The 17,603-nt window shown below is 46.3% G+C and overlaps 1 protein-coding gene across 3 annotated transcripts in view; it reads right to left on the bottom strand.

Annotated features, from left to right (window-relative positions):
• The window catches only part of STEAP2 (STEAP2 metalloreductase), a 155,683-nt gene that overhangs the window by 25,652 nt on the left and 112,428 nt on the right, over window positions 1–17,603 (bottom strand). For all 3 annotated transcript variants that reach the window (XR_011199182.1, XM_069211557.1, XM_069211559.1), the window contains exon 4: window positions 1,018–1,182. Coding sequence is in view for 2 of the 3 variants with exons in the window: in XM_069211557.1 (XP_069067658.1) it covers window positions 1,018–1,182 (165 nt within the window). In the remaining variant the exon portion in view is untranslated. The remainder of the gene's footprint in view (window positions 1–1,017; window positions 1,183–17,603) is intronic.

Below are 17,603 nucleotides of genomic sequence, written 5' to 3'. Positions count from 1 at the left end.
CCTTGGGCCGACGACCACCGCTCCAACAGAGAAGTGCTGTGTTGGACCCTGCCAAGTCTGATGGGGCCCCCGCTGTCAATTGTCCTTCATGGGCAGCATACGACCATGCCGGAGTTCACAGACTCAAGCCAACTCGCCCGCATGCTGGCAAGAAGTTTTACCATATACTCCCTAAAGGAAGCACCCCTGCAGTATTCAGCCTAAAGGAATGGTGCCGCTGCTTTGCAGAGTTACACAAGCGGCTTGGGTTCTTTTTGGGTGGAAACCTTGGGCATTGTCCTTTTCTGGGAATCTGAAGTGATGCCCCTGGAAGAGGACTTTGAGAACGGCACTAGCCGTATTTGGAAATAGAACCACTCGAGGACTCAAGTACCATAATGCAACTATTGGGCGCAAACATGCTCCTGTGCCCTACATGGGATCCTTGATTACCGTATAACACTTAATATGAGTACAGGGGTGCTGTACCCTATGTTCTGGTGGGGACATTTTGTGATCCATGTATTTATTGTGACATGATTATTCATGTGTTTTACTGCTGCATTTCATGCCCTGATATTATAATGCATATTGTTTTGATCCTGCACTGTCAGGATAACGAGTACTATTCAGTAGTGGCATAGTATGCACAGCATTTATGATTCATGTCGTTTTGATATTATATATATATATATATATATATATATATATATATATATATATATATATATATATATATATAAGCATATTTTTATATAATTCTGTGTGGAGTCTCTTTTGTGGTGTGTTACTGGTGTAAGTGTGTTGTGCAAACACTTTACACATTGCCTTTGATAATAAGCCTGTCTGCTCTGTGCCAAACTGCCAGAGGGTGAGCACAAGTTATCTTGGTGTGTAACTTACTTGCGCTGACTAGAGTAGTGGGTTTTGCCTGGCTTAGGTGCATTCCCTAGCCAGCTAGAAACCCCATTTCTAACAAGCATGCACACAACCATATTACAACAAACACAAAAAGAGTATTATTTGTTTCAAGCATACCTGAATAAAGCTGAATTCCCTCCAGTTTAAGGCACTGCTCACTGAAGGGATGGAGGTTATTGCTAGCAGAGAAAGCAACCCAAGGCTCATGATTCCAAAGGAGATGTACATTTCAATTCTCCATACTTCCTCTTCATTCCAGGAATTTTCAATATTAGCATGAACCTAGTAAAGAGAAAGCCACACAAACTTTATTAAAGACTATGATAGTAGCACACCTAAAACAAATTTTCAATTGACTCTTAACATAAAAGTTGTACGACTCCTTGTTCAAAGTTTTTTTCGTGACAAATCAAACAGATTTGTATAACTTGTGGTGCTATTTTACTGATCTCTTTCTTCGAATACTATTAGAATACCTATCATGAGATTATGCATCACTTGCAGCCAAAAATTTACACACTGAAAAGAATCTTCATTTGGTACCACTGAAATTTAAAAAGCAAAGAAAATGCTCAATTCTGTTCCAAGCATGCATCCCTGAATAATGCCTTTCGTATCTCAGAAAAAAGCAAACCCGGAAGATCTTTTAAAGAATATTTCTTAAAATTTGATAATACAGATCTGCAGTAGTTGAGAAAATTACATAATTACAAAGCACAATAACATAATGGGTGTGCTATATACATACAACACAATACATTGCACTCGTCTGTAAACATGGCAGACGTTACAGTACTGCAGTGATCAAATAATATCCACAAGTGTTAAAGTGCAGTAGTCGGTAATATATTGATTGTGTGATGAAAACGTTAGGAAAACCACATAAGAATTTGAAAATATTTTTTTTCAACCTATTGTAACGGACATGTTCCTGCAGATCCGATATTCAGGTCACACAAATAAAAAGCAGAACAGACTTCAATTTCTTTCACAACTGGGTTGTCACAGGAGTTCTGTTCCAGTTATTGGAATAAACAGCATATTTGATGTTAGCGGGATTAAACATGAATCGACGTGTACTGGTTTATTTAAGAAGCGCACGGTTCTCCTGACTGTAACAAACTTAACATTCAGACCTGCCTTAAATATCTATCTATTAATGCACAGCTTTGCTACCAGCTATCCCACGAAGAGGATTCTGTCGAGCTCAAGTACAACACAGCAATACAACACCCAACATAAACGAACCGTACATTGGGCCTAATCCTGCCCCGTGATAAATTTTGTATACTTGCCTCCAGTAGTTATTCGTGTACGTTTCAGCAAAAAACGGAAAGCAACCTTTTAAACCTCAATTCTAATTTATGTCTCACCTGACAAATCTGCACGAAACTGATAACAAAATATTCTAAAACGGACCAACCCCTCTTTTGGAACTTTTATGGAGATTTGTCAAATGAGGATTGAAGTAGTAAGTAAGTAATGGGGTTTTCCTATGTATGTGTCACTAAACCATGTAATATGTTATTTCGTCTGGGATATACCAGTGTCATTTGTAATGTTATCTGTAACATCATGGGCCGATTTACAAAGTTATTTAGGCTGTAAGCCTTCATTTACAGTCAAAAATGACTTGTATTCAAGCACGTAGTTATGGATTAGTAGCCTCTCCAATTAAGAGGAGGAACAGGGCGTAGTTTGCTTTGTTAATTTGTGACTTCCCCGAACTCAGGTGTGTGTGAGTACTTATCAACTTCTCTCTGATTCTCTTCCACACGGAATACATTTTTTATCCCAGCAAATGTCTGCAATAACTTCCCTTCCTGGTTAGAAAGTAGAATGATTATCCCCAAATAAGGTGTGGGTTAACGGGAAGGGGTTTCTTCTCAAGGAAAAATGTTTTTCTCACAGAGAAAAGAAGAAAGGAGTAAACACGCATTGACAACGCCAATAGGTCTTGCTGATGGGAGAGCTTTAGCTTGTGGCTTTGTCAATGTCTTTTAGCCATGTGGTACAGCAGCTCGACTGCTGTGCAGCGAGGGTGACAAAAAAAACAAGCATTTTCAATGCAACGGGTCTCGCATTTGATCGAGTTAGCAGTATTAGGGTTGTAAAGCAAAAGAAACGCAGCGCGATCGCACTGCGTGGAAAATGAACAGATTAAGTAGTCCGAACTCAGGCTGAAAACATCGAGCCTCGTACATTTTTGGTACTTTACCGGTGCTGTATAGGTGGGCTAAACACCAGAAAAGGCATGACATATGCATGCCTTTCACAAATGAAAGCAAGCGGATTTTCAAAGGCAAGCCCACGAACCAACGTAAGTGACTGACGTGGCATGGGTGTGGTTTCAAGCCCAAATAGAGATTACATAATGGATGGAGCACTTTGTGCTCGGCCATAAAAACCATTATGGCACGGCCATGAGGGGCAGTGTTCCATTTTCTTATTATGGTAATATTCTAGCCATTCACATTAAATAAAGTTGAATTAATTTACGGCTGAGCTGACGTTTGCCGTTTTGGCTCCTTAGTTTTTTTTTTTTTGGGGGGGTGTACGGGAGGGGTAAAGGAACAAAGCAGGAGGGGGTAAAGGATGTGCAAGGCAAGCAACAACCTGAGAGGAGTAGACCAGACAAGCAACACTGAAGGCAGACAGTAGGTTGCAGGGCAAGTGACAATGTGGGGGCAGTTGAAGGGAGGTACGGGGATGTAAGTAAAAGGAAAAAAGTACCTCTGTAGGGGGCGAGCAGTGGAAGGACACTGAGCAAGTGTACCAGGGAAAAGAACACAGATGAAGAGGAAGTGAAGCTGGCACTGGCAGACCAAAGAGAAGCAAGAATATGAGAACAATGAAGCAAACCAATGGTAAGCAGTGGGCAGGCTCTAATCCCCCTCAGTAAACAAAATGTCTCCCAAGCGGCAGTGCATGAGCTGTCTTAGGTGAGACCTAAAGTATAGGGCTGGGGCAGTGGGGAGGGAAGGGGCAAAATGTCAGAGGCGAAGATGCCCACCAAGCATACTGAAGGGCATAAAACAAACAAAACATTTGTGTCCTACCTGAGGGGAAACAGCCTTTACCTTGCATCCTTTATCACACAGGACCTTCACCACACAGTCTTTGCACACAGCGTAAGTACCCCGCAGGTAAGTATTTGTACCTTTACTTCACAGTGCTTTGCCACACTGGTAAGTTTTATTATTAATATTTTTTAATAAGTAAATACCATACTTTTTAGGTTATTTCAAAAATGAATTTTAGGGATTAGTGATAGGTAAAGAGAGGTGAGGGTGAATTGAGAGTATGGGGTGCGTAGAGGTAAAAGGAAGTGAGGGTGACTTGAGTCCTCAAATCACTGCCTGTTTAATGCTGAATGAAACATCCTCAAAATTATAATAGAGGTAACCAACTAATAAGTAAATGTTACGCAGCAGCTAATGAGGTTTATTGAGAAAAATTCAGACTATGGCAACAACTTTAAATCAAAGAAGTATGTTTACAACGTCACCATCAATAAAACCGAAAGGCAGTTGAAATGTATGTTTGGGACAATTGAAACATTAGTGAAGGTCAACTGTAGTCGTTCCTATTGGGAATCAGGAGATAGCTTAGCCTTCTTGCTTGCAGGCCTGAGCCCAATCACCTAGTGACTTTTACCCTACTTAGCCTGCTCTGTTGTAGTGCATTTATTTAATTATTTCTTCCAACATGACTGCTATGTTTAAAGTTAGGAACATTGTGTGATTTTACGCTATCAATGCTACTCTGTGAAGGCATCACTATCAGCGTCAAAGACAAGTAAGATACATAGGTATTCACATCATGTCCCTTCCTCACTTACATGTGACAGTAACATAATGTACTTTTGGAGAGAACGGTTTATGTAATTGCCGCCCCAAGCATGACTTCCTATCTATTGTTTGGGAACATACATGTGCCAGGGGTCCTACAAGATCTGTACAAATACATCTCACGCAGGCAAGGTTATCAGACGGATTCTTACCAGATGCCATCAACGCTATCCATACTACACATCAGCTTGATGCAGACCCAGCCTTACCCTTTAGGTAATGACGGACCAACGTGGCCTATGTTTGCCACATATACATCACACCCGGTGTACAAAACATGCAGTGCACAATCTATACAATCAGCTACTAGCACTATATAGACGACTGGTTCAGTTCGTAATGCGAACTCTGGACACCAGCGCTTTCAGTACCATCAGCACCTGTTGGATAATCAACTAGCCACTACTGGGATAAACTCACTAACAGTATATTCTATCATGGACAAAGTGCCCTCAGAACGAGATAAAATCCCATTCTGGATAGCTCAGAAAACTAATCAGCTGGAAGCTGTGTTTCCCCATAACGGACCAAAGGAAGAACAGAGAATTCTCCCAATAGGATTGCCATTCGGAATGGTTTCCTCAGTGGATGACTGCGGCACATGGGGTACAGTCTTCGCTGTGATTTATACTTCCACACACGGTACCCAGACACTTGACAATTTACCAGAAGTGTTCAAACAAATTTAGAACGAACAAGGGGCTGCACCAGCCTAGATCTGGGGATGAAACTGATGTGTAACTTTGATGAAGTCTCCTCCATAATACTCAGTAACATTAAAGGGGAAGCCGTAAGGCTGGCCATATGCCAGCGTCTCCGAGAGATTCCACACTTGGAACAGGAGAAACAGTTACCGAAAATTATTTCTGATACCTATATCAGTATAGGACGGGACAGTTTGGGAGCCAAACTGAAAAAGCCTGAAATATAGAGTACCACCCCTATGGAAGGTACCAAACAAGCACAGGAGGGTTCTAAAAAGTGCTGGAATAAAGAATAGCAAACTAAAGACAGACAAAGTCAGAGAGCAGATTCTCCACACCTGGAGAACTCCGAAAGGAAATATAATCTCAGAAATAGAGAAAACATAGAAGCTCCTGACAGATCTACTAATTCACGTCCCTCTCATTCCTTTCAGGATGCACTGGATAGACGCAGTAAGAGAGTGGGCCGGTCAGGGAAACGTCCTGACTACGTGAAATAGAAGAAAGACTCACTGTGGTCTTCAGACAAAAAAAGAAGAAGAGAAGTCCCCACAACAAAAGTCACAGTTTAAAAAGAAAAAGGTGGCAGCACTTTCAATTCAAAATGCCAGTAAACTTAAAAGCATTGCTGAAGAACAAGAGGTGGGCCGTGACACTGCTGGAAAGCATGGGAAAAGTCACAATATGTCGACAGAGTCTGAAAGATCATCTGGATGCGACAGCAAATAGCGACTTCAGTGCAGCTGAGACTGCGGACGGACGGAAAGTAGTAGCGATATCCTACTGGCCGAAAGGGACTGGCCTCCTAAACACATCCGTAAGCTCCCACAGGGGGAAGATGTAATTTTGCCTTCTTTCTCCGATCTTGTACCAGAAGCAGTAAAACAAGCCTATGCTGTCAACTGGGCTTTAGCGCAGGCACCTGCAGCTATACTGCAACCATGTAGGTTGGATAGGGATTCTCCTTATCATGTAATACGGATTAGGTCTATACGGATTGTGTCTCAGCCACAATAGCCTGTTAAACACAAAGCCAAAGCTCCAGTGAGGGAGATCCTCACTCAGCTCGAGTACCAGGGTGTAATTGAGCCCTGTGTCTCTGCAATTAATAACCTGTTATTCCCCGTTGCAAAACCCGACCATTCATACAGAATAGTCCTAGATTACAGACACTTAAACAGTCATACTTGCACCTACGCAGTACACAATTCACACAGCACAGCACTAATTAATAACATAGTGCATAAAAAATACAAAACAACCTTGGATATCTTCAATGGTGTTTTCTGCCAAAACTTAGCACATGAACGTCAGGACTTGAGTGCATTCTCATCTGGCTCACAAAAACGCTTCTGTTGTTGCCCCAAGGCTATAAAAACAGATCGGGGCTGTTTTCAGCCCGTGTAACATTAATATTGCATGATATTGACCCTGAGGCATTGTCCTACATAGATGACAACCACAACATTCATCTTGCCAGGGTCGATCGGATTGTTCTAGGATTCGCAGCCCTTGGTTACAAATTTAATTTTAGGAAAACTAAAAAAGCCTCTCTCAGTGTATTGTTCCTGGGATATGAGCTATCAAACAAGGGCAAGAGCCTGGCCCTACACTTTTTAGAAAAATGTGCTCTACTCCAGCCACCAAACACAATCAAGAAACTACAGTCTTTACTTGGTTTCCTCAACTTTGGCAGAATTTACATTCCTGACTATGCACAATGCATCACGTCACTTTATGATATAATACGCCCAGATTTCTCTAGCAGACACTGGACAGTTGAACACACACGCATCTTTAGAGGATTACAACACAACATGCTTACACACCTGTGACAAAAAAAAATGTGGTCATCAAAATAATTGCTGGTGCCATTGGGTTCACTTATGTCACTTTTAATGAAGGCGACATGGTGCCCATAGCATATAAACCACATTTATATTCCAATCCAGAATATTCAACGCTTCAAGCACTACAGGGATTGAGCACTTCTTTAAGACTGTCGGGTCTGGATTCGTGTCCATCATCCAGACTGTCTTTGGAGTCATTCCTTCAGCCTTCCATTCACTCTTTTCCAGTGGGTTTGGCAGCTTTCCTGTGACTTTGGCAGTGATCAGCGGGATATTGCTGCTGCTGTTCCTGATACACAGTGGTTGTGCCTTCACAGTTAAGAAGAGTGATGGAACTACCACCAGCCCAGCTGTGTAGTGGTACAGTTCTTTGATGCTCTGTTGCTGGAGCATGATTGGTCACTGTCATTCTGACCAGTCTTATGGTGTGTGCAACCAGCCTTTTATTGCACCTGGTGCTTCTCCGAACATATACCTTTGGTGTGCCTTGCTGTTCCGCCAGTGCCTCCTGTGGACCAAGAACTGCTGATGTTCCCGATGAGGGTTCAATCACTGTCGTGCCCCAATGAGACTGATTCGCAAGGCCACTTACGAGTTGCCCTTGGTGAACTATCTGGCTCCTTTAGGCACTTTGGATGGTGCTGCCCTTGCGGGTGATCCTGCAACCGAGGCTGCTGTGCACAACAGCTCAGTGGATCCGTCTGCCAATCCTGTCATTGATCTGACATCCAACAATGTGGTTTCTTTCCTCAATGCCATTCCTTCCGAAGACATTCTTCTAGATCATGAAGACTGTTAAATGAATTTGACCATAGCCTTATTCTAAAGTTTCAAAGTTTTGCCAACATTTCCTTTAACTTTGGCCTGCTGTGCTCGTCATGGTTGACATTTGTCTCTTCGTATGTTTTAGCTATTTTTAACAAGTTTTTAATTAGATTTTGATACTATTTTCATGATTTTAGCTTGTTTTAGTCCAGTGCATTTTAGCTTGGGTTCATGCACCTTCTCTAACGTCATCATTATGACGTCATATTTGTTACGGCAATGGGGAGGGTGTAGTGGATCCTATTTAGTTTTATTGGGAATCAGGAGATAGCTTAGGCTTCTGGCTTGCACGCCTGTGCCCCCGTCACCTAGTGACGTTTACCCTACACTTAGCCTGCTCTGTTTGAGAGCATTTATTTAACTATTTCTTCCAAGATGGCTGCTATGTTTATAGTTAGGAAGATGCTTTGATTTTATGTTATCAGTGCCACTCTGTGAAGGCGTCACTATCAGCTTCAAAAACAAGTGAGAAACGTAGGTATTCACATCATGTCCCTTTCTCACTTACGTGTGAGAGGAACATATTGTACTTTTGGAAAGAATTGTTTATGTAATTGCCGCCCCAAGCATGCATTTCTTATCTATTGTTTGGGAGCATATCTGAATCAGGGTTCCTACAAGATTTGTATAAATACTTCTCAGGCAGACAAGGTTATCAGAAGGATTCCTACCAGATGCTGTTAACAATATTTATGCTTCACGTGGCCTTGATGCAGACCCAGCCTTCGTGTCCCCACGGAGTCTGATCTAGAGACCTCATTCCAAGGTAACGGGGTTGGGGGGGCTCTTCTCACAGACATGGTACTGGCAGATTAAGTTTACCACACCTAGCTCTCTTTAGGTTAGAGATTAGGTTCATCATGCTAGGGCATAAGGTCCTATTTCATATTTGATGTTGTTGCAAGATGGTGGGGGTCTTTTTATTCACGGCTCTCATTTTTACAATTCTGCTGCTTGCACTGTTCATTATCCTAATCATTGCAGCCCATGCAAGTTACAGTAGATTGCAGTCTTGTTAATAAAACCTACTGAAAACTTTACTGCATCTCCTTCGTTGCCTGTGTTTGATTGAGACTTGTTGCTCAGATGAGAAAAGGGTAATCTCTGTTTAACCACGACTCCCCTGAGGTGTCGCACTCTTGAGTCCATGTGTAAAGGCTGCCACAAATGAAAATAAGTTATTTACCTGTAACTGTAGTTCTCCAGTATTGGAATCTTTCATAGATTCACATGCTTGAATCCTTCCCCGTAGTCGAGATGGGAGCCCTCAGTACATCAAAACAGCAATATATATAAGCTACTGCAATGAACAAAGGCCCAAAGGCTTTCACTTTAGTAGCCTATCTTTATCTCTATGAGTAAAAAGGACCAAAACAAGCCCCAGACAATCAGGCTTCCCCTCCCTCTAGAACCCTCCTGAGAGAAGCTCCATTCCCTCAGATTTTCTCAAGCATGAGTGTCAGAGTATCAAAAGAAAAACAGGAAACAGTGAGCTTCCCAGGGGAGGAGGGAGGGTCACATATGAATCTATGAAAGATTCCAATACTGGAGAACTACAGTTACAGGTAAGTAACTTATTTTCTTACTCCAGTATTGGAACTTTCATAGATTCACATGCTTGAATCAGAATAGCAAGCAGTAATGGAGCACACTGCATAATATCAACTCATACCTGTACATGTACTTATATACATAAAGTCCAGGAACATACATATATTAGCAAAATCATTGAAGAAAAAGATAATGTCGGAAAGATACAGTATTAGATAAGCAATAACAACACCTTGACTAGAAAAATAAGAAATATCACAACCTTAAGGGAAGAGACAATCCTATACAATGTATGCAAAGTAAACTGGGCTGGCGGGAAAAGGGAATAAAGAAATACAACAGCTCACCGTTACTGGAAAATATGTTGTAAAACTGCTTGTCCCACCGTCATATCACCTTGCTGAGTTTCTTCTAAACAGTCATGTTTCGCAAAAGTATGCATTGACTTCCACGTGGCTGCCCTGCAGATGTCCTGGATGGGCACTCCTGCAAAAAGAACCATGGATGCAGCCATTTTCCTTGCTGAATGCGCATGCGCTGGATTCTGTAAGGGTTTTCCTGCCGCTGCTTGACAATAGTTAATCGCAGAGGCTATCCACCTTGCAATCCCCTGCTTGGATAAAGCTCGGCCTTTACGCAGAGCACTAAATGCCACAAAAAGCTGGTTCGATTGTCTAAATTGCTTAGTTCTTAGATAAAACTTCAGGCACCTCTGAACATCCAATGAATGCAGAGCTTGCTCCGCTGGCGTCGATGGATTTGGAAAGTAAGACTTCAGTACCACCGACTGGTTTATATGAAAATCCGACTGGACTTTAGGTATAAATTTTGGGGTTGTTCGTAAAAATCACCTTGTCTCTCTTGAACTGCAAGAAAGGATCTTGAATAGTGAATGCCTGAATCTCGCTCACTCTTCTGGCTGAGGTAAGAGCGAGAAGGCGCAAGACCTTCCAGGATAGAAACTTCAAATCCGCCTTGTGAATTGGCTCAAACGGTGGTTTCATTAATTGAGACAAGACCAAATTAAGTTGCCACGATGGAGGAGGAGGCCTAACTGGAGGGAAAGACCTGAACAGACCCCTAAGAAACAGCTTTATGACCCTTGCAGACCACAAAGGAGGACCACGACTCGCCGCTCCCTCGCCCGTTTTCCCGCCGCTTCGGCCCCGCCCCCAGCTCCTCCTCCCTCCAACCCCTCTTAATGCAGGTTGCTGCGCAACTGCGCAGAGGGCGCGCCTGTCTGTGCCCGTCCGCGCCCAGCCCCAGAACCCCTGGACATCGCCCTCCGCTCCGCACTCCGCCCAGGCTCAGCTAAGACGCCGCCTCCCTCCACGCACTCAACAACGGCCGAAACCAAAACCAACACTGCTACCAAGCCGCCCCGAAGCACACCCACGGACCTTTCGGCTGCCGCAACTGCCACTTCTCCTGCGACCGAACCTCCAAGCCAACGACCACCAGACAGAACCTCCTCCGCTGCATACTCCTCAACACCCGCTCCGCACGCAAACACGCCGTAGAACTCTGGGACCTGCTCGACAGCACCGCCCCGGATGTAGCCTTCCTGACCGAGACATGGTGGAACGACTCATCCGCGCCAGACATCGCCATCGCAGACGGATACAAGATCTCCCGCAGGGACCGCATCAACGGCTACGGAGGAGGACTCGCCATCGTCCACAAATCCTCCCTCAAGATCACCACCCACACCGACGACCACTTCAACACCGCAGAGCTTCTACACTTCCGGATCCACACCGACCCCAACACCACGCTCAGAGGAACGCTCGTCTACAGACCCCCCGGACCACGGGCCCAGTTCTGTGACGCCATCGCCGACCTCGCAAGCACCCATGCACTCGCCTCCACGGACTACATCCTCCTCGGGGACCTTAACTTTCACCTCGAGAACAACAACGACCACAACTCCACCACGCTGATCAGCAACCTCACGAACCTCGGACTCAGACAACTCGTCACGTCACCAACCCACACCGCCGGACACACACTGGACGCCATCTTCTCCACCAGCGACCACGTTACCTTCAAAGACACCACCGAACCCTACTGGACCGACCATCACTGCATCCACTTCACCTACAACAAAAACACCGCACACCACCACAGCCGCCAGCTCCCCCGCCGCAACTGGGGCAAAGTCACCGAAGAACAACTTCTCAGCACCCTCTCCCAGAACCCACCGACCCAGACACCGCGGCCTGCAACTTCAGACAATGGATCATCGACTGCACCAACATCCTCGCCCCACTGCAGAAACCCCCCAGCAGCCTCGCCAGCAAGAAAGCCTCCTGGTTCACCAACGAACTCCTGGCCTCCAAACGCGCCTGCAGGAAACTGGAAAAGAAATGGCTCTAAGAGCGCTCACCGGACAATCACTTAACCCTCAAAGACGCCACCCGCCGACACCACCACCTCATCAGGAGGTCCTCCTTCAAAAAACGCCTAGACAACAACGCACACGACAGCAAAGAGCTCTTCCGCATCGTACAGGAACTGTCCGCCCCCAGCGCCAACGTCAACGACATCCCGCCCTCTCAGGAACTTTGCGACTCCCTCGCCGCTTTTTTCCACAGCAAGATCACCGACATCCACAGCAGTTTCAACACCCCCACCACGAACCCAAGCATCACCAACCCCATCACTTCCTGGTCCAAAGTCGACGAAACACGCAAAATCATGAACACCATCCACTCCGGATCACCGAATGACCCCTGCCCCCACCACATCTTCAACAAAGCCGACTATATCATCGCGCCCCAACTCCGCAAGATCATCAACGCCTCCTTCGAAACAGGCACCTTCCCGGAAAGCTGGAAGCACGCAGACATCAACGCCCTCCTCAAGAAACCCAAAGCCGATCCCAAGGACCTCAAGAACTTCCGCCCCATCTCCCTCCTCCCCTACCCAGCAAAAGTCGCAGAAAAGATCGTCAACCTTCAACTGACACGCCACATCGAAGACAACAACGTCCTCGACCCCTCACAAACCGGATTTAGACGCAACCACAGCACCGAAACCGCCCTCATCGCCACCACAGATGACATCAGACAGCAACTCGACCACGGCGAGACCTCCGCCCTCATCCTCCTAGACCTCTCAGCGGCCTTCGACACAGTCTGCCACCGTACCCTACTATCACGCCTCCAAGAAGCCGGCATCCAGGAAAAAGCCCTAGCCTGGACCTCATCCTTCCTCTCCGGCAGAACACAGACCGTCCGCCTCCCACCCTTTCGCTCAGAAGCCAACAACATCATCTGCGGCGTCCCCCAGGGCTCCTCCCTAAGCCCAACGCTGTTCAACATTTACATGGCCCCCCTCGCACAAGTGGCCCGCCGTCATGACCTCAACATCATCACCTACGCCGATGACACCCAGCTCATCCTCTCCGTCACCAACGACCCCGCCACCGCCAAAGCCAACCTCCACGAAGGAATGAAAGCAGTCGCCGACTGGATGAGAAATAGCCGCCTGAAACTCAACACCGACAAGACAGAAATCCTCATCCTGGGACATCCCCCTCCGCCTGGGACGACTCGTGGTGGCCCACCACCCTTAGAACGGCTCCAACGCCCACCGACCACGCCCGCAACTTAGGATTCATCCTCGACTACGCACTCTCCATGGACAGACAAGTCAGCGCCGTCACCTCCTCCTGCTACAACACCCTCCGCAGGATCTACAAGTGGATCCAGACCGACACCAGGAAGACAGTGACCCACGCCCTCGTCAGCAGCAGATTGGACTACGGCAACGCACTCTATGCAGGAATCCCAGCAAAACATCTCCAACGACTCCAACGCATCCAAAACACCTCAGCCCAACTCATCACCAACGCACCCCGCCACAGCCACATCACCCCTCACCTCAAAGAGCTCCACTGGCTCCCCGTCGACAAAAGGGTCACTTTCAAGCTCCTCACCAACGCACACAAAGCACTCCACAACGCCGGCCCCACCTACCTCAACGACAGACTTAATTTCTACACACCGACCCGCCAACTGCGATCCGCGAGCCTCGCCCTCGCCACTGTCCCCCGCATCCAACGAACCACCTCCGGCGGCAGATCCTTCTCCTACCTCGCCGCCAAGACCTGGAACGCGCTCCCTACCTACCTCCGACCGACTCAAGACCTACTCGCCTTCAGAAGACTCCTCAAGACCTGGCTCTTCGAGCAGTAGCAGTCACCCCTGTCCCCCCCCCCCGCAGCACCATGGAACCCTAACGGGTAAGTAGCGCGCTCTATAAATGTCTGTGATTGATTGATTGATTGTTCTCTGTACGCCTATAGCGGGAAATCACTGCTAAGTGGACCTTAATCGAGGAAATAGCCAAACCCGATCTGACAAGGAGGAGAAGATAAGGCAGTAACTGCTGTGACAATGAATAAAAAGGATGCACCTGAGCTTGTGCACACCATGAGCAAAACCTTCTCCACTTCAGACGATAACATTTGAAGGTACTCTCAGCTGCAGCCCTGGCGAGGATGGCTATACAATCCGAGGGTATATCTAGATGCGCAAACTCATGGCGTTCAGGAGCCAGGCTGTCAAGTGCAGTGAAGCCGGATCCGGGTAGAGAACATAGCCCTCGTTCATTGTTAGCAGGGAGGACATCTCTGGTAGAGGGATGCTGTGGGTCTGTGAGAGGTGAAGGAGCTCTGTATACCAAAACTGGTGAGGCCATGCCGGAGCAATCAGAAGGAGCCTGCAGCGTTCGATCTTGATCTTCGCCAGAACTCTTGGTATTAGGGGAATGGGAGGAAAAGCGTAAGCATAAATTCCTGACCATGCCATGGAAAACGCATTCCCCCAAGAGCCCCGATGGTGATCCCGACGTGCGAAGAATCGACATTTCGCATTCTGCGGGGTGGAGAAGAGACCCGGGTTTGGTTTTCTCCATAGGGAGAAGACTTGATTCAAGACTCCTTGATCCAACTCCCATTCATGGTTGGACGATCGGGACCTGCTCAGAGAATCCGCAATGATGTTCTGTACGCCTGGGACATGTTCCGCTCGAAGGTTTATCTGGTAGCTGATAGACCATTCCCAAATGCGCTGAGATTCTCTCGATAAGAGCAGATACCTGGTTCCTCTCTACTTGTTGATATAGTGTATTGTTGTAGTGTTGTCCGTCCGGATGAGTACTGATGAACCTTTTATTTTTGGAAGAAAAGCGCAAAGTGCCAATTGAACAGCTTTCAATTCGAGGTAATTGATGTGAAAGATCTTCTGATGAGATTTCCATTTGCCCCTGACTTGTAGGTGTTGGAGGAAGGCACCCCAACCCTCAAGAGAAGCATCTGTAGTTATCACCCATGGAGCTTGTTGGGGGAGAAAAGAAAGTCCCCTCAATAAGTGAGACTCTTGAGTCCACCAAGCTAGAGTTGATACCATAGGCTATTCTGATTACATTGTCGAAAGACCCCCTGGATTGCGTCCACTGAAGATCCAGCTGCTCCTGTACGGGCCTCATTCTGAGATGACAGAAAGGTACCAGTGGAATGCAGGAGGACATCATCCCTAACAGGGACTTGAAGAGGCGAACTGAAACATACTTTCTTTTTTGTAAGCGCCCCGCGAGGGATATGAGCTTTCTCCGTCTTTTCTCTGTAGGTGTTGCATTGTTGGTGGACGTGTCCAATATTGCCCCTAGAAAAGTTCTTCTTTTTAAGGGCTGGAAGGCTGACTTTTCACAGTTAACTGTTAAGCTCAGGTTTGTGAACAGCTCGATGCAAGCGCATGTGGAATTCTGTGCCTGGGACCTGGATCTGGCCTTGACCAGCCAATTGTCCAGATACGGGAAGACTTGAGGGTTCTGTCTTCTGAGGAAAGCTGCTACTGGAGCCAAGCACTTGGTAAAGATTTTGGGGGCCAATTTCAGACCGAAGGGTAACACTTTAAACTGGAAATGGTCTCCGGCTACTACAAATCTGAGGTACTTCCTGTGGGAAGGGTGTATAGGGATATGGAAATATACGTCCTGCAAATCGAGGGTAGACATGTAATCTCCCGGGTTTAGAAGGGACAGGATGTCTGTTAGGGTGATCATACGGAATGATCGTTTCTTGAGATAAGTATTGAGATCCCCAAGGTCTAGGATTGGGCGCCAACTTTTCAGCTTCTTTCGAACCAGGAAGAATCTAGAGTAGTAACCCTTTCTTTTGTCCTGATGTGGAACTCTCTCTATAGCTCCCTTGAGGAGCATCGACTCGACTTCCTGCTTGAGTAGATGCAAGTGCTTTACCCCTCGAGGGAGGGAAGGTCTTGAAGGAGGGTACTGTAAGAATTCCAAAGTATGACCGAACTGAATGAGATTTAGGACCCATTGGTCTGATGTTATCTTTTGCCAATTGTGAAAGTAAAGAGACACCCTTCCCCCTAGTTTTGTACCTGTAGGAAAGTCCTCCTTTTTTACCCTGATCACCCCCACACTTTTTGGACAGGTACTGGTGGTTACTGACTCTTGGCTGTGCCCTGGGTACTGCTTACCAGTCCCAGGGCCAGTGCTCTATGTAAAATGGATATGCAAATTAGGCTAATTATAATTGGCTAAGTTAACCTACCTATAAGTCCCTAGTATATGGTAGGGCATGTAGGTTTATGGACCACAGCATAGGTGGTGCACACCTAGGTGCACTGCTGAGCTGCCCAGTGTCATTTTAAAGGCAGGCCTGCCTTGCTGGCTGCTTTTAAATTAAAGTTATATGCAAATTCGACTTTGGAATTAAAAGTATTTCCAAAGTCTTAAACTACCTTATTTTTACATATAAGTCACCCCTAAGGTGTGCCCTATGTGCCCCTAGGGCTGGGTGCCATGTAACTATAAGCAGGGACTTTATAAAAATAGATTTATAAACCCTGGTGAGGTAAAAACAGCCAAATTCGTTTTTCCCTCATTGAAGTAAATGGCCTTCATAGGCTAGAATGGGGAGACTTTATTTTAAATTTTAAAGTCTCCTTAAATGTTGCATACCAAGAATTTGGTATCAAATTAATTGTTGTAATAAATCCCACAACTTCCAGTTGTTGGATTTAATATAACTTGTTCAGGTAAAGAGTTTTAGACGTTACCTAAAAAGTTGCCAATTTCAGCCCTGCATTGTTTTTGCTGCTGTGCTCTGATTGGCCAGCCTGCAGCAGCTCAGTCAAGCTGCCTTGATGAGGTGTGAAGTGGCCTGGCTTCACACAAAGGAATGTGCTTGGGGGAGAGAATCTCCCCTCAGCAGATGGTGAGGCAGGAAGGGGGAGGGCTGCCAAACTGGTCTTCAAAGGCAGAGAAGGACATTTGGAGCAACCAGCAACACCCCCACATCCTGCAACCCCAGACAGCTAGGTGCCCCCTTGATTAGATTAGGAGAGAGCAGGAGAGGGGTCTGTTTATGATTTTTAGCCACACCAGTGGGTGGGCTCAGCCAGATGTAACCTCCAAAAATCAGATTCAGCCATGTTGGATTTTTAGAGAATGTTGCCTTTTGGGATGGATTTTTGCCACACTTCCCAGGAAGTAGTCATCACAGGGGGGCGACCCTGTACCTGATTGGAGAACCAGGACCCCCCTGCTTTTCACCCAGGAGCAAGGATAAAACTGGCAGACCTGCCCCCACACCTCAGATCCCCGCCAGATTTCAAGAAAAAAAGAACTAAAGGAGAAGAAGGACTGCCCTGCTGGACCCCTGGCCTGCACCTGGAACCTGCACTCAGAAGGACTGCACCAGCTGCACACTTGGGCTTCACCACAAGAAGGACTTTGCCTGGCTTCAACTGGTTCAAGGAGGGACTCCCTGTTTGCTACAGGTGAAAAATTGCTATCCAGAGTCCCCCTGCACCAACTCCTGAAAAGTGACCAGCTGACCACTGTCCAGTGGCCAAAAAGGAGTTTGCGCCAGGTGCATTCTGGGAGTC

This window comes from Pleurodeles waltl, chromosome 10 (assembly GCF_031143425.1).
Source record: "Pleurodeles waltl isolate 20211129_DDA chromosome 10, aPleWal1.hap1.20221129, whole genome shotgun sequence".
NCBI lineage: Eukaryota > Metazoa > Chordata > Amphibia > Caudata > Salamandridae > Pleurodeles > Pleurodeles waltl.
The sequence above is the reverse complement of the archived record's forward strand: the minus strand, read 5'-3'. Positions and strand labels throughout refer to the sequence as shown.